Source organism: Callithrix jacchus, chromosome 1 (assembly GCF_049354715.1).
Source record: "Callithrix jacchus isolate 240 chromosome 1, calJac240_pri, whole genome shotgun sequence".
Lineage (NCBI taxonomy): Eukaryota > Metazoa > Chordata > Mammalia > Primates > Cebidae > Callithrix > Callithrix jacchus.
Genome location: NC_133502.1, coordinates 105,715,762 through 105,740,181, shown reverse-complemented (window position 1 = coordinate 105,740,181; position 24,420 = coordinate 105,715,762). Strand labels below are relative to the sequence as shown.

The window sequence follows — 24,420 nt, the reverse complement described above, 5'->3', positions numbered from 1 at the left end:
CTTCAAAAGAAACTTATTTTAAGGTCCCCAAATAATTTTTCAGAGTAGGCTCTGAAGGAAACTTTGGAGCTCAGAAGTAGTAAATTGATAACTGGAATACTTGTTGGAGAGGGAAGGGGTAATGAAGGGTTTCTTTTTGTTTGTTTGTTTTTATATTCAATCGGGGAGTTGGCAGCTTGTTTAGACGCTGAGATGGTAATGACCCAGTGGAACATGACAAATTGATGATGCAGGAGAAATGGGGGACAATTTCTGTATTGATGTAATTGAAAGAGATTGGTGTCTAGTATGCAGGTGGAGAGCTTTGCTGCAGTTAGGAGCATAGTTTATTTATGTGGTAGAGTGTAGTTTCAAGAGAAGTCCTCATACTGAGTAGATGAGTAGATGTGATAAGAGTTTATGGAAATTCTCTTCTGAGCTCTTCAATTAAAAAATATATATCTGAGGTGTGAGGGTTCTCTAGAGATACGGAACTAATAGGATAGATGTATATGTAAAAGAGGAGTTTATTAAGGACTGTTGACTCACAGGATCACAAGGTGAGATCCCTTAATAGGCCATCTGCAATCTGAGGAATAAGGAAGCAAGTCTGAGTTTAAAAGCTGAAGAATTTGAGTCTGAAGTTTGAGGGCAGAAAGCATCCAGCACGGGAGAAAGATGTAGACTTTGAGGCTAACCCAGTCTAGTCTTTCCATGTTCTTCTGCCTGCTTTTATTCTGGCCGCACTGGCAGCTGATTAGATGGTGTTCACCCAGATTGAGGGTGGGTCTGCCTTTCCCAATCCACTGACTGAAATGTTAATCTTTTTTGACAACATCCTCACAGAGACACCCAGGAACAGTACTTGGATCTTTCAATACATTGGAGTTGACACTCAATATTAGCCATTACATGAGGTGTTGAAGGTTTTTGGAGAGAAAAGAGGGTATGAAATAGGTATGCTAGAGGAGTGAGAGAGTGAATTGACTAGGGCAATATTCTCAAAGTATGGTTCAAACTAGCAGTATCAGTATCATTTAAAAATGCAGATTTCTAGGGCCTTTCCCAGACCTGAATCAGAACCTTTGGGGGTGAAGCTCAGCATTTGATGTTTTTGTATTTAATTTTTTTTTGGTATAAAATTAGGGAGTACAGTCTTTACATGGATATATTTCATAATAGTGAAGTAAAGGCTTTCAGTGTATCCATCACCTGAATGATGTACAGTGTACCCATTAAGTAATTTCTCATCATCCACCCTTCTCCCATTTCTCCACCTTTGTGAGTCTCCAGTGACTGTCATTCCATGCTCTATGTCCACGTGTACACATTATTTAGCTCCCACTTATAAGTGAGAACATGCAGTATTTGTCCTTTTGTTTCTGCATTGTTTCACTTAAAATAATGGCCTCCAGTTCCATCCCTGTTGCTGCCAAAAAAGTGATTTTACTCTTTTTTTGACTGAATAGTATTCCATAATGTTTATGTACCACATTTTCTTTGTCCAGTTACCTGTTGATAGATACTTTGGTTGGTATCATATCTTTGCTATAGTGAATAGTGCTGTGGTAAACATACCAGTGCATTTTTTTTTAATATAATGATTTCTTTTGGGTAGCTACCCAGTAGTGGAATTGCTGGATTGAATGGTAGTTCTATTTTTAGTTCTTTGTGAAATATCCATACTGTTTTCCCCAGAGGTTGTACTGACTTACATTCCCACCAATAGTAATCCCTTTTTTCCACATCCTCACCAACATGTCAGTTTTGTCTTTTTAATAGTAGCCATTCTAACTGGTGTAAGATATCTCATTGTGGTTTTAATTTTCATTTCTCTGATGATGAGCAATTTTTCATATGCTTGTTGTCCATTTGTATATCTTCTTTTGAAAAATGTCTATGTTCTTTGCCCACTTCTGTTTTTTTTTTTGAGACAGAGTCTCACTCTGTTGCTCAGGCTGGAGTGCAGTGGTGCGATCTCGGCTCACTTCAATGCCTGCCTCCCAGGTTCAAGCGATTCTCCTGCCTTAGCCTCCCAAGTAGCTGGGATTACAGGCATCCACCACTGTGTTTCACTAACTTTCTTTTGAATTTTTAATAGAGACGGGGTTTCACCATGTTGGTCAGGCTGGTCTCGAACTCCTGACCTCAGGTGATCTGCCTGCCTTGACCTCCCAAAGTGCCGAGATCACAGGTGTGAACCCCACGCCTGCCTTTGCCCACTTTTTAATGGAGTTGAGTTTTTCGTTGTTGTTTTTCTTGTAAATTCTGGATATTAGTCCCCTGTGTGATGGATAGTTTGCAAATGTTTGCTCCCATTCTACATTTTGATGTTTTAATAATCTCTCCAGGCAATTCTAATGAATACTAAAATATGGGAACCACTCAAATAGAATAGAGGTGTTCAAACCATACTTTGAGAACATTGCCTTGTTTTTTTTTTGGAAAGAGACATGTAGTAAATTAAACATTTTACATTTTGCAGGCCATATTCAATTCCTGACACATTCCTCTTTGTTTCTTTTAAACAATTTTAAAAGTGTATAAATCATTTTTGGCTCACTGGCTATACAGAAATAGGCTGTGGCATGGATTTGGCTGATTCCTGGCCTAAAGGAGTGTTGTGTGATTGCTCAGCAGCATTAAGGATGCACTTGAGATTTATGACATTAAAGTGAGATCCAGCAGTACGTTTTTACCTCCGAACACGTTCAGTTCCTTAGGGGCATGTGTGCAGTCACGTGGGTTACTCCACACTGAGAAGTGAGAAGAAGTTAAGGAGTCAATGCAAAGGAATGATTAAAATAACTGATGATGAAACTTCAGCAATGTGGGGATGGACTGAGGATGTGAAGCAGAGGTTAAGGGCAGAGAAAAGTTTGAGGGTCAATGAATTGTAGGTTCAGGATAACTTCTATCACCAGCCACTAGATTCATTTATTTTTTCTGTTTTTTTTTTTCAATATAAGATGGAATGCAGACAAAAGAACAAGAACTTTAAGCATTTATCTATATTCAAATAAAACTATTCTTGAATGTGTAATGTTTAAGAAGTTAAATCTTAGTTTGTAGAGATGATGAAAATAAAAGAAATATGTCATCTTTATGTTCAGATTAGCTTATGATTTAATGATTGATCTCTGTCTAGATTTTGCTATCGCTGGTCTTCCTCTGCATGGTTCTTATTCTTTTTGACACCAAACACAAAGAGTTGAGAGGAATTTATCTTAGATTATGGGTTGAGCCAAGGAGGTAATCCTGGGCAAACTTTCAATCTTCATCTCTCTCCTTTTACCAATTAAAAGGAAGAAGAGAGGTGGATCTAGAGAAATTGATCAGACATTCAGAAATTACATAATGGAAATCAGTGTTAAATATAATGTTTTTTTTTCCTCTTAGCATTTCTAATGTTCATTCATTCTATAAAACTGTGCTTGTATTAAAACTGTTTTATTGGACGTTTTTTCCTTAAGAAAATGTTTGGTGTTTTAAGGGGGAGTTCAGTTTGCCTTTATTGTATTTATGGAAGACAGTGAATTATAGCTAGGCAGAAGGTAAGAAAATCTTCTCTGCTAATTAAGGATTAGTTCATCTGACTAAATCATGGCAGTGTGAACATCTGGGAACTGTAAAAAGGGTATAAAATAAATGGAAATCAGTATTTTCAACTTTATCACTTTAGTGCCTTGCGACTTTGGAAATATATCTCAGTTTTTTTTCATTTGTATTATTTTTCAGTATTTCGACCCATATCTGCTATTGCCAAACTTGTGATGAATCGCCGATCTGATTTTGACTTTTCTGCCCCCAAAATAAACTTGGATGTTGAGTTACATAACATAGCAATTGAATTTAATAAATCACAGGTGATTTTCTTTAATATCATTTTAAATTGCGAATTATTGTTTGATTAAAGCAAAACTAAGATTTTAAATGTTTTACTAAAGTTCATGATGTTATATGGTAACATTTTCCTAAAAAGTCAGTATTGTAACTTTTATCTTCAGCAGTTGAACAAAAAAAAGGTGATACATTTAAGAGCTTTAATTTTCCGTTCTTTAGTATTTCAGTATTATGGAGCTTCTTGAATCAGTTGATATGATGACCCAAAATCTGCCATATAGGAAGTTCAGACCTGACGTGCCTCTTCACCACCATGCCAGAGAATGGTAAATGCCTTGACATTTTTTTTTTTTAGATTAAAAAAATATAAAAATAAATTTCTCGACTTCAAGTATAATCTTTAAGATATATACTATTTTTAAGGTCTGTTACAAATGATAATTGATGATTTATAGCTAGAAATGTATGTAGCTGCTTTAGCTTATTGAGTTATTGAAATTGATTTAAGGGATTCTTCCTAACACAATTTACAGTTTGAGATACTAGAATACCGTGGTTTTTATTTACTGTAGATGGATCAATATATTTAGAATTACTACAGAAACAAATCCTGCTTTGCTTTCTTGCATTGTCTCTCCCCCACCCCCATCTCATCTTCCCTATGAGATACAGTGAACCAATATTATTAAACCTGTATTTTAAAACCTAAAAATGTTGTGGAGTCTATGCAGGATAATCCCATTTTAAAACTCAAAAGTCTTATTATTTCAGTTTTTAAGCTATTCCCTAGTTTTTAGAAGTTACAATTACTCTTTCAGTTGACTATTTTAGTTATTTTTCAGATGACTAAAATATTATTTGCCAATTATTGCCTTAATAGTTCTTATGTAGAACTATATTTAACAAAATGGAGTGATTTTGCATATTTTCACTCTAGGAAAGGGGAAAGATTAATATTGAATGGATTATTAATGCAAACAGGGTTGGGTAAAAAGGAAGAACTCAGATAATATATCATTTTCCTAATCTTTGTATTATAGTTATGTATGTTGTTAGAGTAGAAACAATGTCTGCTATGTTTCGTACTGTAGATGTGAGGATGTTAAATGTTTTTCTTTTTTTAACTAGGTGGGCTTATGCTATACATGGTGTTCTTGAAGTAAATGTTTGCCCCAGATTACGGATGTGGTCATGGAACCATATTAGAAAACATAGGCAAAAAATGAAACAATATAAAGAACTGTATAAAAAAAAGTTAACAAGTAAGAAGCCACCTGGTGAACTTCTTGTGTCTTTGGAGGTTAGCATTTAAAAACAAATTGTTGAATGTTTTATATTACAGAACTAAGTCCTTAGTGGTCTTTAATGACTGATACTTCCTGTCTTTCACTCTAATTTCTATTGACCTTTTCATCTCTTTTACTTAGACATTTTTGTACTTCTTAACTTCAGCTGGATAATACAAGATTTGTTGAAATTCTGTGAGCTTTAGAAATTTGAGATTATTCTCAACCTGAAGGAATTTGGATTCATGCAAATAGTAACTTGAAACTTCTGATCATTGTGCCATTTATTTATTTATTTATTTACGAACGAGAGGAAGTCTCCCTCTGTCCCCCAGGCTGGAATGCAGTGGTGTGTTCTTGGCTCGCCACAACCTCCGCCTCCCAGGTTCAAGAGATTCTCCTGCGTTAGCCTCCTGAGTAGCTGGGATTACAGGCATGTGCCACCATGCCCGGCTAGTTTTTGTATTTTTAGTAGAGATGGGGTTTCACCTTGTTGGTAAGGCTGGTCTTGAACTTGTGACCTTTTGATCCGCCCGTATCAGCCTCCCAAGGTGCTGGGATTACAGGCGAGAGCCAGTGTGCCCAGCCCATTATGTCATTTTTAACCTTAAAAGTCTAGTGTTTGTTACATTGATTCCCACTTCTCTGTATTGGTTTCAAAGCCTTTTATGTGTCACCACTGCATTTTCCTATGTTACCATCTGACTATGCACTAATTCAGTGTTTCCTGTCCTCTCTATATTTAATGCGTATTCTTACAGCCACATCTGTGCTCATAAAGGAAGGCTCACCTGCCTTCCTTTATCTTTCTACCCACTCAATTCTACTCATCCCTGAAGTTGTTCTACTTAAGACTTAGGATTTTGTTTTTCAAAAAATGACTCCCTAATTTACTCATTTCTATGCTGATATTTGTTCAGGCATTGCTTCCCAGAATGTAACATATGTATTATATTGCTGAATGTTCTGTTGTTTGCTTCCTATTATATCTTTTCTTTGTTGCAGCAGTTTGATAGATTATGTGCTTAAATTATTTATGTAAAGTTAGTTTTGTAAAGTTAACACATTTTTGTTTTTATTTTTCAGGAGTTGGAGAAAACCTTGGATGTCTTTAATATTACTATAGCTAGACAGCAGGCAGAAGTTGAGGTAATTCTAGGCTTTTCAATTAATAAAAATATAATTGAATTCCATATAGATATGAGAGATGTGATATTATTAATCTTTTGCTGTAACATATAGTTTCTGAAAAACGGTTCAGTATGCTTTTCAGAATTATAAGAAAATTATTTAATAATTTTGCCATATACGTATAAATCAGACAGATTTCTAGGGGAAAAAATCTTTCTAAAAAATTGGGCTTTTCAGATGTTCAGTTATGAAGGTAAAAAGCCAATTTATCTTTTTTTCAATCATCATTTCTTAAAGGATGGTGGAGAAACTATGTGGTACTCCTAAATTCTTATGTTTCACTAGTGTTGCAGTTACTGTGTTCTGTTATTAGTGTGTATATTGTTTACATTCATTTTGCTGAAGGAGATCAGTTCTCCAAATGTCTTGCTTATATTTGTTTCAGTTGCTAAATAAAGGATAATTTGTCATTTATTTAAAATTTATTCATTTTAGGTAAAGAAAGCTGGATACAAAATTTACAAAGAAGGAGTAAAAGATCCAGAGGATAATAAAGGGTGGTTTGGCTGGCTATGGTCATGGTCAGAACAAAAAACTAATGAACAGCAACCGGATGTTAAACCTGGAAGTACGTCCATTTCATTTTACAGTGTAGTTTATCACTGGGTGTCAAAATAAAGTTTTGCAATTTTTTTGTCTAATTAAAGTGTATTGAAGTATATTTATGTAGTTATGTATAACGTTATTGCAAATAAAACTATTAAAACATTGAACATGTATGAGTTTAGAAATAAATAATTTAAAAAATCTTTCTAGTGCTTACAAAAGAGCTTTATGCCCAGAGTATTTAGTGAATGCATAAAGCCCAGTAATAAATAAATAAATATTCCAAAGCGGTCTCCATTGTAAATTTTCATTGAAGTTGTTTCTTGGAAAGATTTTTGATTTTTAACCAAAAGCCTAAAAGTATAGCTTTTAGTGACTTAGGTATATGTTTTAGATCTATCACTTATTAGCAGTGTGTCTCCGGCAAGTTATTAAGGTGCACTAAACCTCAGTTTTAACATCTGTATCATGAGAGAAAATTACAATACTAATACTACCGAGTTTTTGTACTAAATGTGTTGATTAGCACAGTGTTATTAATTGCCTAATATAGTTAGCCATTTTTGAGCTCTTGCTTAATATTATAAATTACTGTTGCTACATTTATGTATTTAGCAATTTATATTTTGGATAATTACTTGTAAAATTGCCTGCCCCATTCAAACAGTCAGTGTTTATAATTTCTTAAAAGCATTCAAGAAAGTGAATTCACATTTTTGAAAGATAAATTGTGTTAATTTTATATTGTTTTTATTAAGAACATAAAGCACTTCTTTATGATTTGTAGTTCTTGAAGAAATGTTGACACCTGAAGAAAAAGCCTTACTCTATGAAGCAATTGGGTATAGTGAAACAGCAGTTGATCCAACTTTGCCAAAAACAGTAAGATGTTTTCTTGACTTATACCTTAGAATTCATTAATTTATTTAGAGATAGGAACTCACTCTGTTACGCAGGCTGGACTGCTGTGGTGTGATCTCTGCTGCCAGCTTTAACCTGGCCTCAAGCAATCCTCTCACCTCAGCCTCCTGAGTAGCTGAGACCTCAGGCATGTGCCCTAATGCTGGCTAATTTTTGCATTTTTAAAATAGAGCTGGGGTTTTACCATGTTGCTGATGTTGGTTGTGAACTGCTGAGCTCAAGCAATATGCCTGCCTCAACTTCCCAATGTGCTGGGGTTATAGCCGTGAACCACTCTGCCTAACCTTATACTTTGGAATTTAATGTTACATATGTCTATTTTTAATCCTTTCAAAAATATACGTTACTGACTTGTTCTGTGATCTTTTTGTGGTTCTATAATTGCATTTATTTTATTTCTAAGGTAGGGCTAAATGTTGTCTTTTTGTGGTGTTAAGGTGATGACTCGAGATAAAATATTGTTCTTAAAGTATTTGGTGGTTTTTGAAATGAATGGACTATAAGAATAAGATGTATTTGTTATGTTTATAAATATATATAATTTTTTTCATTTTATTCTTCTGAACATACCCTAGTTTGAAGCCTTGAAGTTTTTTGTCCACTTGAAAAGTATGTCTGTTGTTCTAAGAGAAAATCATCAAAAAGCGGAGCTGTTAGATATTGTAATAGAAGAATTTAGCACCTTAATTGTGCAAAGACCAGGAGCACAAGCAATAAAGTAAGTATTAATTTATTTTCTTTTATCATATATGAAAAAGCTTCACTGTGTCCTTGTATATTAGGTCAGAATCCTGGTCTTTTGCAAAGAACACTATAGTTTAATGTATCTTTTTGTGGTTTCAGGAAACTTAGGGTTTTTTTTTTTGAATTATTAAAATAATGCATGTTCAGTAGAAAACCACATGTCAGTGAAACATAGGGCATTAAAGAATAATACAAAAATGATCAGCAACTGCACTACACAAGAAGAAACAGCATTAACAATGTGGTTTTTATCTGGGAGTGTTTAGTTTGTTTTTTTAAAAATAGCTTTCAGATGTAATTCACATACCATGCAATTCATCCGTTTAAAGTATATGACTCATTGATTTTTTACAACTGTATTATATAGTAATTTCACATTGATATATTTACAAAGTTGTTCAGCCACCATTACTGTATTAGTCTGTTTTCACATTGCTAATGAAACTTACTGAAGATATGGAAGAGAAAGAGGTCTAATTGGACTAACAGTTCCACATGGCTGGGGAGGCCTCAGAATCATGGTGGGAGGCAAAAGGCACCTCTTCCATAGTGGTGGCAGGAGAAAATGAGGAAGATGCAAAAGCAGAAACCCCTGATAAAACCATCAGATCTTGTGAGACATATTCGCTACCATGAGAACAATATGGGAAGCCAGTCCTGTGATTCAAATCATCTTCCACCAGGTCCCTCCCACAACATGTGGGAATTATGGGAATACAATTCAAGATGAGATTTGAGTTTGGACACAGAGCCAAACCATATCTACCGCTATCTAATTCCAGAACTTTTCTTTTCCCTTTTTTTTATAAATTCATTTTCTTTTTCTTTTTTTGAGACAGGGTCTCACTCTGTTGCACAGGCTAGAGTACTGTGTCAGGATCTTGGCTCACTGCATCCTCTGCTTCCTGGGCTCAGGCTGTTCTCCAGCTTCAGCCTCCTGAGTAGCCATGACTGCAGGCATGAGCCACCAACACACTGCTAATTTTTGGAATTTTTGTAGAGATGGGGTTTCTCTATGTTGCCTAGGCTGGTCTCGAACTTGTGAGTTCAGAGCAATTTGTCAGCCTTAGCCTCCTGAAGTGCTGGGAATATAGGCATGAGTCACTGTGTCCTGTTCATTCCAGAATATTTTAACAACCCCCAAAGAAACCCTGTGTAACCATTAGCAGTCACTCCCCAGTGACCCCTTACCCAGCCACTGGCAACAACGAGTTGTTGTTTCTATTTGAAAGGATTTGTCCATTTTGGACATTTCATATGAATGTAGTTATACAATATATGTGGTCTTTTCTGTTTGGCTTTGTTCAGTTAGCATGATATTTTCAGGGTTCATCCTGTTGTTGCATGAACCAGTACTTTGTTCCTTTTTATTGCCTAGTAATCTGTAGTATGGGTACACTGCATTTTGTTTATCCATTTAACTGTTGAAAATATTTAGGTTATTTCTTCTTTTTGGCTATTCTGAATATTGGTGCCATGGATAGTCATGAGTAATATTTTGTTTGAAGGTGGGTTTTAAATTTCTTGGGTATATATATACCTGGAGTGGAACTGCTGCCTCATATGCTAATCTGTTTAACCTTTTGAGGAACTTCAAGCTGTTTCCTGAAGCAGCTTCACCATTACATTTCCATCAATAGTGTATGATGTTTCCAGTTTCTTCATATTCTCATCAGTACTTGTTATTATGTGTTCTTTTGATTATAACCATTCTAGTGAGTATGAAATGGTATCTTGCTGTGGTTTTGATTTGCATTTTCCTGATGGCTAAGGATTTTGAGCTTCTTCTTTTTTGTGCGTATTGGCCATTTAATGTGTATATCTTCTTTCGAGAAATGTCTATTAAATTTCTTTTCTTATTTTATATTAGGTTGTCTTTTTATTATTGAGTTGTAAGAGTTCTTTATATATTCTTTATACAAATCTCTTATTAGATAAACAATTTTCAGTTTTTTCTCCCACTGTTTTCTTTTTATTTTTCTTAAAGGTGAAGTCAAATTTTATTTACTTTAGTTATACATGCTTTTCATTATACCTCAGAAAACTTTGCCTATTCCAGTGGTACCAATATATACTCCTATATATTCTTTTTTTCTTTTAGAATTTATGCTATTTCCTCTTAAACATAGGTTTATGATCCATTTTGAGTTAATGTTAGTGTATGGTGTGAGGTGGAGGGTTCACCTTCATTCTTTTTCATGAGATTATTCAGTTGTCCTAGCTCCATTTGTTGAAAAAACTATTCTTTCCCCATTGAATGATCTTGGCAGCCTTGTCAAAGTTTGAGTTGACCATAAATGTAAGGATTTATTTCTAGACTCTTAATTCTAATTCCATTGATCTATTTGTCTAGCCTTATGCCAGTACCTTGCTATCTTAATTATGGTAGCCTTATAATAGAACTTAACCAGAAAGTATGAGTCTTCCAGTTTTGTTTTTTTGTTTTAGCTGTCCTGATTTCCTTAAATTTCTGTGTAAATTTTAAGGTTATCTTGTTCATTTCTGCAAAAAAATAAGCTCAGATTTGATAAAGATTGTGTTGAATTCATGGTGGATCAGTATGAGGTGTACTGAACAAATTATTCAGTACAAATTATTTAGCTACTCATCTAAACAGTATTAAGTCTTCTAATCCATGCACTTTGGATATCTTTTCATTTATTTAGATATTTTTAAAATTTGAACAATGTTTTGTAGTTTTCAGATACAGTCCACCCCTTAGGTTAAATTTAATTGCAAGTATTTTATTGTTTTTGTTGGTATTATACATGGAATTGTTTTCTTAATTTCATTTTGGATTATTACATATGTATAGAAATACAGTTGAGTTTTGTATACTGCACCTGTACCCTGCAATCTTGATGAACTTGTTTTATTAGTTCCATGACTTTTTTTAGTTGATTCCTTAGAATTTTTTATATACATGATTATATAATCTGCAAATATAGTTTTACTTCTTCCTTTCCAATATGGATGCCTTTTCTTTAATTTTCTTGCCTAACTGCCCTGGCTGGAACTTGCAGTAGTGTCTTGAATAGAAATGATGAGAGTGGGCTTCTCTTCTTGTTTCTGTTCTTAGAGGGAAGTGTTGATTCTTTCACCGTTAAGATGTTAGATGTGATATAGGTGTGGTCAGCATCATTTTATAGGCCCATCAGCAATGTATATGGAATCATATTTTTTATATCATTCCCAACACTTGTTATTTTCTTATTTTTTTTTTTAAATTATAGCCATCCTTATTGGTGTGAAATGTAGTATCATATTGTGGTTTTGATTTGAATTTCCGTAATGACTACTGATGTTGAGCATCTTTTCATATGGATATTGGCCCTTTGTATATATTTATTGGGTCTATTTGTTAATTGAGTTATTTTTCATTTGTTGATGAGTTATAAGAATTCTTTTTTTTTTTTGAGACGGAATCTCACTGTGTCACCAGGCTGGAATGCAGTGGGCGTGATCTCGGCTCACTGCAACCTCCACCTTCCGGGGTCAAGCGATTCTTTTGCTGCAGCCTCTGGAATAGCTGGGACTACAGGCATGCGCCACCCTGCCCAGCTAATTTTTGTATTTTTAGTAGAGATGGGGTTTCACCATGTTGGCCAGGATGGTCTTGATCTCTTGACCTCGTGATCCGCCTGCCTCGGCCTCCCAAAGTACTGGGATTACAGGTATGAGCCACCACATCCGGCCAAAAATTCTTTTGTATTCTGGATACTAAACCCTCACCAGGTACGCGATTTGCAAATATTTCCTTCCATTCTTTATCTTGTCATTTCACTTCGTTGACACTGTCCTTTGATGTATAAAAGTTTTTAATTTTGAAGCTCTCTTTGTCCAGTTTTATATTTTGTTGTTCATGCTTTTGATGTCATATCTCAGAAGATTCACCTAAGCCAAGATTATAAAAGTCTAATCCATTATTTTCTTCTAAGAGTTTTATACTTGTCTCTTACATATAACTTTATGATCCGTGTTGAGGTAATATTTGTATATGACATAAGGAACTCAGTACAACTCATTTTATTTGCATTTGGATATCCTGGTATCCCTTCTTACTTGTGGAAGATGCTATTCGTTCCTTAATGAACACTCTTTGTATCATTGTTGAAAATCAATTAGCCATAGATATATGGCTTTATTTTTGGACCTTTTTTTTTTTTTGAGACGGAGTTTCGCTGTTGTTACCCAGACTGGAGTGCAATGGCACGATCTCCGCTCACCGCAACCTCCGCCTTCTCAATTGAAGCAGTTCTCCTACCTCAGCCTCCTGAGTAGCTGGGACCACAGGTGCGCACCACCATGCCCAGTTAATTTTTGTATTTTTAGTAGAGACGGGGTTTCACCTTGTTGACCAGGATGGTCTCGATCTCTTGACCTCATGATCCACCCACCTCGGCCTCCCAAAGTGCTGGGATTATAGGCGTGAGCCACCACTCCCGGCCTTGGACTTTTAATTCTATTTAATTTTTATTCTAGACTTCCACTATGTTTATCATTATGCAAATATCGTACTGTTTTGATTACTGTAGATTTTTAGTAAATTTTGAAATTGGGAAGTGTCTTTCCAATTTTGTTCTGCTCTTTCAAGAATGTTTTAGCTATTCAAGGGTTGCTTGCAAGACTATGAATTTGAGGATTCACTTTTCCATTTCTGGAAAATGTCTCTTTGAAATTTGATAGGGATTGCATTCAGTATGTAGATTGCTTTTGGTAGTATTGCCATAATAACAGTATTAAGTCTTCTGCGAACATGGGATATCTTTACATTTTAATAAATGCTAAATAGATGCTTTTTCTATTTTTTTAAGAGTTTGAGAAGGATTGTTATTCTGATTTAAATATTTGTAGAATTCACCAGTGAAGCCATTTGGTTCTTATATTAGTATGTTCTTCTGCTCCTAATAAAAACATACCCGAGACTGGGTAATTTATAAAGGAGAGAGGTTTAATTGACTCATAGTTCAGTATGGCTGGGGTGGCTTCACAATCATGGCAGAAGGCAAATGAGCAAAGTCATGTCTTACATAGAGGCAGGCAAGAGAGAGCTTGTGCAGGGGAGCTCCCCTTTATAAAACCATGAGGTCTTGTGAGACTTACTCACTATCATGAGAACAGCACTGGAAAGACCTACCTTCTTGATTCATTTACCTACAATTGAGTCTCTCCCACCACATGGGAATGGCTACAGTTCAAGATGAGATTTGGATGGGAACACAGCCAAATCATATCAGCTGAACTCTTCTTTGTTGAGAGTTTTTGAGTATACATTTACTCCTTACTAGTTATAGGTTTTACTATAAGTAAGTTTGAAAGGTGATGGTAAGTTTTACTTTAGTAAAGTTTTACTGATAGTTTATAGGTTTATAAGTAGGGTCTAAAAGTTACAGTAAAATTTACTATAGATTTTTAAGGTTATAGAAAGGTTTTACTTCCTGTTATCTAATTTTCTTCTTGACCCTTTCCTCTTGAGGCAGTTTTTGAAATTTGTATATTTCTAGGAATTTGTTCGTTTCTGTATCTATTTTCTTGCTATTATTCTTTGCAGTACTTTTGTAGTACTTTCCTTGGTACTATTCTTTGCAGTACTTTGTAGTACTTTTTGTTCCTCTATGGTGTGTTATAATGCCTCCACTTTGATTTCCGATGATAGATATTTGCATCTTTGGTGATTTTTTTTTTCTTACTTCAGGTAAAGGTTTGTTAAGTATGTTAACCTTTTCAGAGTGGTAACTTTAATTTTCTTTCATTCTCTCTGGTGTTTCTGTTTTCTCTATTTCATTTGTCTCCACTCTGATATGTATTATTTTATTCATACTGTGAACTTGGGGTTTAATTTGCTCTTCTCTTTGGAGTTTGTTAAAGTGTAATATGAGGTTATTGATTTGATAATCTTTCTTTTTTAATGTAGGCATTTACGGATAAAAATTTCCCTATGAGAACTGCTTTGGATACATTTTGTATGTTTTGTAATACTTTGTTTGATTTGCATTCATTTCAAGATATTTTCTGATTTCTGTTGCATTTTTTAAATCTGTTGATTGGTTAAGTGTTTAATTTCCACATAATAGTGAATTTTTCAGTTTTTCTTTTGTCGAGTTGTAATTTGATTCCGTTGTTGTTGGAGAAGATGCTTGGTGTAATTCTTTTCTTACTAAATTTATTGAGATTTGTTTCGTGACCTAACATTTGATCTGTTCTGGAGAATGTTCCATGTGCTTGCACTTGAGAAGAATGTATTTTGCTGCTGTTGGGTAGAGTAGCCCATATCTGTTACATGTAGTTGGTTTATAATGTTGTTCAGGTTCTCTGTTACTTTCTTGTTCCTCTGTCTAGATGTTCCTCATTTAAAGTAGGATATTGAAATTTCTTAGGAATTTGTGAGCTATTTATTTCTCCCTTTAATTCTGTCAAGGTGTGATTCCTATATTTCAGGGACTTTGTTTGGTGTATGCATGTTTATAATTGTTATATCTTTGATGAATTGACCCTTTCAATCAAAATATAATGACCTTTTTCTCTTGTCACAGTTTTCTGTTGAAAGATATTTAAGTTAATTAATTAATTAATTTAGATACAGGGTCTTGCTTTGCCACCCAGGTTTGAGTGCAGTGGTGCAGTCGTAGCCTCACTGTAGCCTTGAATTCCTGGGCTCAAGTGATCTTCTCTTCACAGCCTCCCAAGTAGCTGGGATTAATGGTGTGAGCAACCGTACCGGCTAAGTATTATTTTATATGTTAGTATAACCACCCAGCTCTCTTCTGATTACCAGTTACATGGAATATCTTTTTTCATTCTTCACTTTCAATGCATATGTTTCTTTGAACATAAAGTGAGTCTCTTTTAGGCAGTATGCCTATGGTCCCTGACTTAGGCTAGGTATATTAAATGCATTTTGACTTGGGATATTTTCTATGGATTTATTGGGAAATAATGTGTCATAAGTCGAGGAGGATCTGTATTGTTGTATCATGTTTTTTCACCCATTCTGCTAATCTCTATCTTTCCTTTGATAAGTTTAATTTCATTTACATTTCACGTGTTTCCTGGTAGGCAAGAAGTTCTGCCATTTTGCTATTTGTCTGTTGTACGTCTTATGCCTGCTATAATCTCAGTTTCTCAGTACTGTCTTCTTAGTGTTTGTTAATTTTTTTGGAGTATATATTTTTATTTCTTCCTAATTTCTTTTTCCAAACATACTTTAGTCATTTTGTTGAGAGCTACCATAGGGATTACAGTTAACATTTCGAAGGTAAGGCAGTCAAATTTGAATTGACACTAACTTAACTTCAATAGTGTATGAATACTCCTATGCAGCTCCATTTTTTTCTCTTTATGTTATCATTTTCACAAATTACTGCTTTACGTAAGTGTGTCCATTAGCCTAGGTTTCTATTTGTTTTTACGTATTTGTCTTTAAATAATAGAGGAATTAAAAAAAGGAGTTAAAAACATGTTACTGATTTTTTAATTTGCTTATGTAGTTACCATTGCAAGAGTTGTTTACTTATTTGTGTGTCTTCAAATTACTAATATCCTCGCATTGTAGCCTTTAGGATTCTCTTTAGCCTTTCTTGTAGGGCCAGTCTACTAATGACAGACTCAGTTTTTGTTCCTCTGGACTGTGTTCATTTTTCCTTCGTGTTAGAATGATAGTTTTGTCAGATACAGATTTCTTGGTTGACTTTTGTTTTCCATTTAGCACTTTAAGTACATTATCTTGCTGCCTCTTGGACCGCATGGTTTCCGAGGAGAAATTAGCTGTTAATCTTTTAAGTGTCTCGCATATGTGATGAGTTGCTTCTGTCTTGCTGCTTTCAAGATTTTCCTTGTTTTGGCTTTTAACGGTTGAATGATAATATGTCTCTGTGTGAGTGTCCGAGTTTATCCTGATTAGAGGTCTTTGAGCTTCTTGGATGTATAAATTTGTGTTCTTTATCACATTTGAGAAGTTTTTGGCCATTATTTCTTCCAGTGTTTTTAATGTCTTTTTCTTTTTCTCCTGTCTCCCACTTTAGGCACTGTTCATTGTTCTTCATTATTCTTTATGCTCCTCAGACTCAGTAATTTCAGTTGTCCTGTCTTCTAGTTTGGTGGTTCCTTCTTTGGGCTGCTTATATCCTCTGTTAAACCTCTTTATATAGATGGTTCCCAAATCATGATTATTCAGCTTACAATTTTTTGACTGTAGAATGATATGAAAGTGATCCATATTTAGTAGAAATCTTACTTTGAGTACCCATACAATCACTGTTTTTCACTTTTCAGTACAGTACTCAATAAATTACATAAGATGTTCAACATTTTATTGTAAAATAGGCCTTGTGTTAGATGACTTTGCCCAACTGTAGGCTAATTTAAATATTCTAAGTACATTTAAGGTAGGCTAGGCTAGGCTATGATGCTTGGTAGGCTAGGTGTGTCAAATGCATTTTAAACTTACGGCATATTCAACTTAAAATGATTTTATTGGGACATAACCCCATTATAAGTCAAGGAGCATCTGTAGTGAATTTTTCATAGTGGCTGTTGTATTTTTCACTTTCAGGATCTCTATTTGGCTCTTTTAAATAATTTCTACCTATTTAAATTCTGTGTTCAAATGTTATTTTCCTGTTTTGTTTTTTTTTTTTAGTTTTTGAATGTAAGATAGCTTATTTAAGATCTTGGTTTAGTGAACATCATGTCTAGTCTTCCCTTTTCTGTGTATGCTTTGTATATTTTTTTGTTTAAAATGTTTTGAGTGGTATAATATGGTAATTATGGAAATTAGATGTCCCCCTCTTTCCATGGTTTGTTATTGTTGATTATTGAAGGACATAGTTTTCCATTTGTTTACCTACTGTAGTGGATAGAATTGTGTCCTCCAAAACATTATGTCAATTTCTAATTCCCAGTACCTGGAAATACAGTCTTATTTGGAAATAGTCTTTGCAGATATAATCAAGTTAAGATGAGTTCATGCAGTATTAGTGTTTATCCTAATTGAAAGAGAAATTTGGACACAGACTCAGAAAATAAGACAGACTAGAGAAGACAATTTGATGATAGATATAAAGGGGAGAATCACATGTGTTGATATCTTCTTAGCTGCACCCACATTAATGTAGATTTCCAGTAACATGGTGTGGGATTAGAGGTGGGAGATGATCATAGCTCAGATTCCACAGGCTCTCCCTGTTCTTATCAAGTTTTAGTAGATTTTCTTGAATAAAAGTTTTTCTTTTTGCTGTTTGCCCTTAGATCAATTTCCAGAGATTTTGTAATTTTCACCAGTTCTTTTCCTGTTTGGTTTGCTGGGCAGAAAGGTTGTTGAGCTCCTCACATAGCCATTCTAGAAATCCTGCCCGATTTTTGGTTTTTAAATGTTTATTTTATTGTTTTATTTTTTTAAGATAGTATCTCACTCTGTCTTCCAGGCTGGAGGGCAGTGGCACGATCTCGGCTCACTGCAACCTCCACCTCCCCAGTTCAAGCGAATCTCCTGCCTCAGCCTTCCAAGTAGCTGGGACTACAGGTGCATTCCCCGATGCCTGGCTAATTTTTGTAATTTTAGCAGAGACGGGGTTTCACCGTGTTGGCCAGGTTGATCTTCGACTCCTGACCTCAAGTGATCCAACCTGTCTCGACCTCGCAAAATGCTGGAATTGTAGGTGTGAGCCACACGTCTGGCCTTTATATGTTTATTTTTATTTTTAGAAGAAAACATGTTTATAGAGGTGTGTTAAATGTGCAAAACTTTTCAATTTTACAGTGACTAAGCATTGTAGATTTACTGTTACTTTAATTTTAGCTTATCACTTTTTACATAGAAATCAACACATAGGATTCTTTGTGAATTAATGTATATCCGTTTAGAGGAATTATTGTATATCTTTGATGTAAATGGACCGGAGTCAGAAATGCAAAGTGAAGTTGTCTTCATTAATTTATTTTACTCATTTCAATTTTTAAAATTCTTTACAATTTTTCTGATTACTTTTGTTCTATTTTTTTAATGCAGATTTGAAACTAAAATAGATTCATTTCATATTACCGGCTTACCAGATAATTCAAAAAAACCCCGCCTCCTGTCTTCATTGGATGATGCAATGTCACTGTTCCAAATTACATTTGAGATAAATCCAATAGATGAAACTGTTACTCAGAGGTGTATCATAGAAGCTGAACCTTTAGAAATCATATATGATGCAGTAAGCATTTTTTAAATTACTAAGTTTTAATAAAATTTGGTTTGCTTTGATTTTGTGTTAATGATGTTTATTTTAACAGAGGACGGTGAATAGTATAGTGGAATTCTTCAGACCTCCAAAAGAGGTACATCTAGCACAGCTCACTTCAGCAACTTTGACAAAACTTGAAGAATTTCGCAATAAGACAGCAACAGGTAAATGCCCATGTTGATATTGGTGAATTAAATAGTGTATCCTATATTAAACTCTTATTTATGGTAAAATGTTTTTATTAAAGTTTATTTTAAATGTATCATATTTCTAGACTGGTTATAGTTTAACAGAAACCAATTTAGTACTTTTATGTTTAAAGGCAGATAAAACAAGAATCATTTTTTACACTCAGAAAGTTTATACCTAGTAACCACATTTAAATTAATTGCAAAATTTTGCTTAGGACTCTTGGATCTGTATTTATGACAAAAAGTAGCCTCTTAATTTCCTTTCTTAGAATGCATTCCAGATTTTGATACATTAGCCTCATGGAAAAAAACAAGTTTTAGCCTTTTTTATTCTCTAGGAGAGTTTGAATAAGTTCAGTTATTATTTCTTTCTTAAATATTTGGCAGAGCTTAACGGTAAAACCATTTGGTATTGGAGATTTCTTTGTAGGAAAGTTTAAGATTACAGATTGAACTTTTTGATTGAATAGTTGACCATAGAGATTATCTGTATGATTTTAATGCTTTGTAATTGGTTGGGACTTGTTTTCTACCTCAATATATGATATTTAAAAAAATGTTCCTTATATGCTAAAAAGCCTGTCTTTTTCATATCTATACCTTTTCATTAGGTATTGATTGTAAATCATGTACTTCAAATTTTTTGTATACTTACTGGATTTTTTTTCCCTCCTTTCATGACTGTTATGACAGTTATTAAGAGAAATACATGAAAAATGCCTCATTATCAATGTAGATTTTTTATTGCTAATAGATCTGTCAGTTTGTTTAAAAAAATAATTTTGACTGGGCACGGTGGCACGCGCCTATAATCCTAGCACTTTGGGAGGCCGAGGCGGGTGGATCACCTGAGGTCAGGAGTTTGAGACCAGCTTGGCCAACACGGCAAAACCCCGTATTTACTAAAAATGCAAAAATTAGCCAGGCGTGGTGGTGGGCGCCTGTAATCCCAGCCACTTGGGAGGATGAGGCAGAAGAACTGCTTGAACCCAGAAGGCAGAAGTTGCAGTGAACTGAGATGGTGCCACCGCACTCCAGCCTGGGCAACAGAGCGAGACTCTGCCTCATAAATAAATAAATAAATAAGTAAATTTTAAGGCTGTCTTTAAGTACATGCAGGAATAAATTATTTTTCCTCCTATAAACCAAATATTTTATCTGTATAAAGTTGGCCACCTATTTTTTTAATACTTTTATTATTCCCTTTGTACTTTTAAAATTTTATTTCATTTTTGGTCTGATATCAGTATGAAGTACAAGGTTTATTTTGGTTAGAATTTGCCTGGTATATGTTTTTTCTCATATTCTTACTTTTTCCCTATATGTTTTCAGATGTGTCATGTCAACTACATGTAATAGGATTTTTTCCAATCTAGATTTATGATCTTTTTTTTTATTTATGTCTCCTGTTTGCATTAATTAATTTATCTAGGCTTATGTCTAACATCTTATTTTGTGCTTTTGAATTTGGCTTTTCTTTGGCTAAATTCTAGGATACCTTCCTTGCCCCTTTCCTACAATCTATTATCAAGAAGTTAAATATTTTCTATCTCTTTTTATTTTAGAAATTACAGTATATATTTTTGTAAAAATATAAATTTAATGAAAAATTACATACTGTCCTGGTGATTATATGGACTTTAGTATACTTGAACTTTATATACCAACTCTATATACTATTTTTTTACTTAAAAAAACTTTATGGGACTTTATGTATATAGTTCATGGTAATTTAGAATTACTTATGCATTTACTACCTTCTTTGCTCTTGATTTCTCTTATAGCTTACACTTTTCATCTGATTTTACTTTCTTTCTGTTTGAAGTTCATTTGTTTTTGTTTTTGTTTTGAGATGGAGTCTCACTGTGTTGCCCAGGCTGAAGTGCAGTGGCGTCATCTCAGCTCACTGCAACCTCGACCTCCTGGGTTCAAGGGATTCTTCTGCCTCAGCCTCCCAAGTAGCTGGGATTACAGGCACCCACCACCACACCCTTTTTAAAAAAAATTTTAGTAGAGATTGGGTTTCACCATGTTGGCCAGGCTGGTCTTGGACTCCTGACCTCAGGTGATCCACCCGCCTCGGCCTTCCAATGTGCTAGAATTACAGGCGTGAGCCACTGTGCCTGGCCTGGAAGTTCATTTATATACTTCCCTTGTAAATAGCAAATCAGTTTTTTATTTTTTTGAGACAGAGTCTTACTGTGTCGCCCTGGCTGAGTACAGTGGCACAATCTCGGCTCACTGCAACCTCTGCCTCCCGGGTTCAAGCAATTCTTGTGCCTCAGCCTTCTGAATAGCTGGGATTACAGGGGTGCAGCACCACGCCTGGCTAATTTTTGTATACTTAGTAGAGATGGGATCACCATGATCACCATGATGGGCAGTCTGGTCTCGAACTGCTGTCCTCAGGTCATCTACCTCTGTTGGCTTCCCAAAGTACTGGGATTACAGGCAAGATCTCTCCCATGCCCGGTTGCATCATATTATTGTGGTGCTGAAAAAGTTTTAGATCTTAGAACATTTTGATTTTGGATTTTCAGGTTAGGGATGCTCAGCTTGTTATTTTCCCCCTCCTTTCTAGGAACTCAAGATCTTGCAGATCTTTTTGTTGTCAAGTATGGCATGAACTTACAGGACCTGCTCAACTAGTTATCCTTTGTCTCTGGCAGGAAAACAGATGTGGTCATTTGCTAAAACTCTTCTTTCAGAGTACAAGGTTCTCTGATAGGACTTTAGTTATTTCATTTATTTTCTCATTTAAATGTGTATCAAGAGCCTAATCTATATGTCAGACAATGCGGTAGGTTTTAGGGAGTGTGGCAATGCTCAGAATGGATGTAGTTTTCGCCTATTGATGGTTGTTATGCTCTTAAGGATAGGACAAATATGGAACTAAGAGCAATCTACTGGAAAATTTTGATTAATGCTGTATGGGTCTAATCAGGAGAGAAAAACCGCACAGTGATTTTGATAGGTAAATTTAATATAATGAATTATTAACTGTAATGAGGTATTGTTTTGTTACTCCAAAGAGTAATTTCAAAGAATATAACAAGAGGCCAGGGCACAGTGGCTTATACTTGTAATCCCAGAGCTTTTGGTGGCCAAGAGGGGAGCAACACTTAAGGTTAGGAGTTGATCAGCCTGGACAACATAGTGAGACTCTGTCCTTCAAGAAAATTACAAAATTAGTCAGGTTTGCTGGCATGTACCTATCGTCCCAGCTACTTGGCATATTGAGACTGGAGGATCGCTTGAGCCCAGGAGGCTGCAGTGAGCTGTGATAGCAACTCCTACGTTATAACCTAAGTGACAGAGTGAGGTGCTGTCTCCAAAATTACATGTATTTAAGAAGAGTGGTTATAAGGAGTATAGAATTGAGATAGCATTTCCTAGGAAGAGGTCTCTCTCTTCCCTGAGAACTGAAGAACCTTGTTGGAGAAGGAACCTCTGTGAGTCATTGAATGGCAGAAAAGACATTGCTGGTAATCTGCTCTCTAAAAGTTTCTGGAAATCCACCCTCTGAGGTGAAAAGGAAAAATATTCATGGGGCCATGTCTCACTGTACTTGTTCTGCTGTGAAACCACCTGCGGAGGGCTCTAGGGGCAGAATACTGGCTTTTGAGGGCTGTCAGCCCTTGTGCATGGCATGCGTTGTGTTGGAGAAAGGCACAGTGTTGCAAGATATTGCTAAGCGAGTATACTGGAACCAGGAAGCAAAATTCTTTTCTCTTGCAGTGTCTCTCCTGTGTTCTTTATCTACTTCAGTGCTAGTTGGCAAAGGAAAATCATTTAAAGAGCTCAGATCTATTTTCACAGAGCAGACAAGTGGGTGAATTTAGAGCTGAGTGAGGAAGCGATTTCTATAATCAGCCCAAATGCCATGAAGGAAATGAAAATGATACATTCTCCAATTTAGTTGGTGGTGGTGTCAGAGAAGATCTCTGAAAATTTAACATTAAGACCAGATATATATTATATGTAGGATCCACACTGTATAAGAAAGAACCTTCAAGATGTTGGTCAACTGTGAAGAGCTTAACTTAGCAAACAACTGGGTGAATTTGGAAGTTGTAGAAAGCTGAGTTTTTTTTGGTTCTAATGTAGTGAGAGGAGAGTGGAGGGATGTTAAAGGTGCATACTCTTAATTATGGAAACATGAAAGTCATATTAAGCAGTTAAGATTTGTTGTAAGTGCAATGGAAAATTGGGGAGAGACCCAATAAACTTAAATTCAGAGTAAAATACTCCCCACTCCCTTCCATTAAAAACAACTTAAATCATTGTGCCCTGGCATCAAGAAAGGCTTTGTTGAAACTGAGGCTTATGGTAGAACTTCCAAGGAGTACCAAAACTGAGATTTGTAGAGGCCAGAATATGTGAGGAATCCTTAGACTAGAGATGGAAATGAAGATAGAGAAATGCTTAGCAGGTAGACTCTGGAGAATCTTGAATGTCAGATTGACCCTTCGGGAGGTTTCTTGTTACTTTAGTAAAATCATGTCAGCTGTGTTTGAATCCGTATCATTTGGGGAAAAAGAATGAATAACTGTTTGAGTCAGTTCTGCTCTTCAGTTTCAGGCTAATTGGATGATCTTCAGAATTTTTGATGATCTGTCCATCTGTTCTCAAACCTCTATCTCACCTCCCATCCTCATTTTAAGATATTGAATTTTTTTCTTTCAGGCTATGGGAAATGCCGAGGTTTTTTTTTCCTCTAGAGTCTTGCTTGGGATACCTGGGCAAGGCCATTGGAATCCCTTAAAGATGACACAGTTTTGATAACAGTTTCTCATATTTCAAGGAAGAGCTGTCTCAGACATAATTCATTTGTGTTATTTTTATAAAAGAATACTGGAGGCAGTATAATTTGTAAAGAAAAGAGGTTTATTTGCTTCATGGTTCTGCAGGCTGTATAAGAAGCATGACTCCAGCATCTGCTTTTGGTGAGGGTTTCAGGATACTTGCACTCATGGCAGAAAGGGATGGGGAGCTAACGTGTGCAGAGATCACATGGCAAGAGAAAGGAAGGAGGTGCCAGGCTCTTTTAAACAACAAAATCTAACTTATAAAACGAGAACTCACTCATTACCATGAGGACAATACCAAGCCATTTGTGAGGACTCTGCCCCCATGACCCAGACACCTCTTGTTAGGGTCCCACGTCCAACATTAAAAATCAGATGTCAACATGAGTTTTGGAGGGGTGAAATACTAAACGGTAGCACAGACTTAGGTTATTTATTTTCTATTTAAAACAGAAGATATTTTATTCTTTTCTCTGTTGGCTTATATATCTAGCTGATTATATGTTGGCACTTGACACCTGCTCAGTGTCTGCTTTTAAGCTTTAAAATTGTATATATATTTTATTTGTAATTTTAATTTAAGTACATTAAAATTTTTTACATATTCTTTAATTTGAACACATATTCCCTAATAATAAATTCTTAACTTTAAAGGTTATATTAAAATATACTGACCTGCCTACGT

At 35.2% G+C, this 24,420-nt stretch overlaps 1 protein-coding gene across 7 annotated transcripts in view; it reads left to right on the top strand.

Moving 5' to 3' along the window:
• Nucleotides 1-24,420, top strand: part of LOC100392727 (intermembrane lipid transfer protein VPS13A) — a 236,138-nt gene that overhangs the window by 38,208 nt on the left and 173,510 nt on the right. For all 7 annotated transcript variants that reach the window (XR_013533346.1, XR_013533347.1, XR_013533364.1 and 4 more), the window contains exons 11-19: nucleotides 3,718-3,845; nucleotides 4,042-4,148; nucleotides 4,951-5,122; nucleotides 6,195-6,257; nucleotides 6,735-6,867; nucleotides 7,633-7,727; nucleotides 8,342-8,484; nucleotides 18,517-18,706; nucleotides 18,786-18,900. Coding sequence is in view for 4 of the 7 variants with exons in the window: in XM_078367818.1 (XP_078223944.1) it covers nucleotides 3,718-3,845; nucleotides 4,042-4,148; nucleotides 4,951-5,122; nucleotides 6,195-6,257; nucleotides 6,735-6,867; nucleotides 7,633-7,727; nucleotides 8,342-8,484; nucleotides 18,517-18,706; nucleotides 18,786-18,900 (1,146 nt within the window). In the remaining 3 variants the exon portion in view is untranslated. The remainder of the gene's footprint in view (nucleotides 1-3,717; nucleotides 3,846-4,041; nucleotides 4,149-4,950; nucleotides 5,123-6,194; nucleotides 6,258-6,734; nucleotides 6,868-7,632; nucleotides 7,728-8,341; nucleotides 8,485-18,516; nucleotides 18,707-18,785; nucleotides 18,901-24,420) is intronic.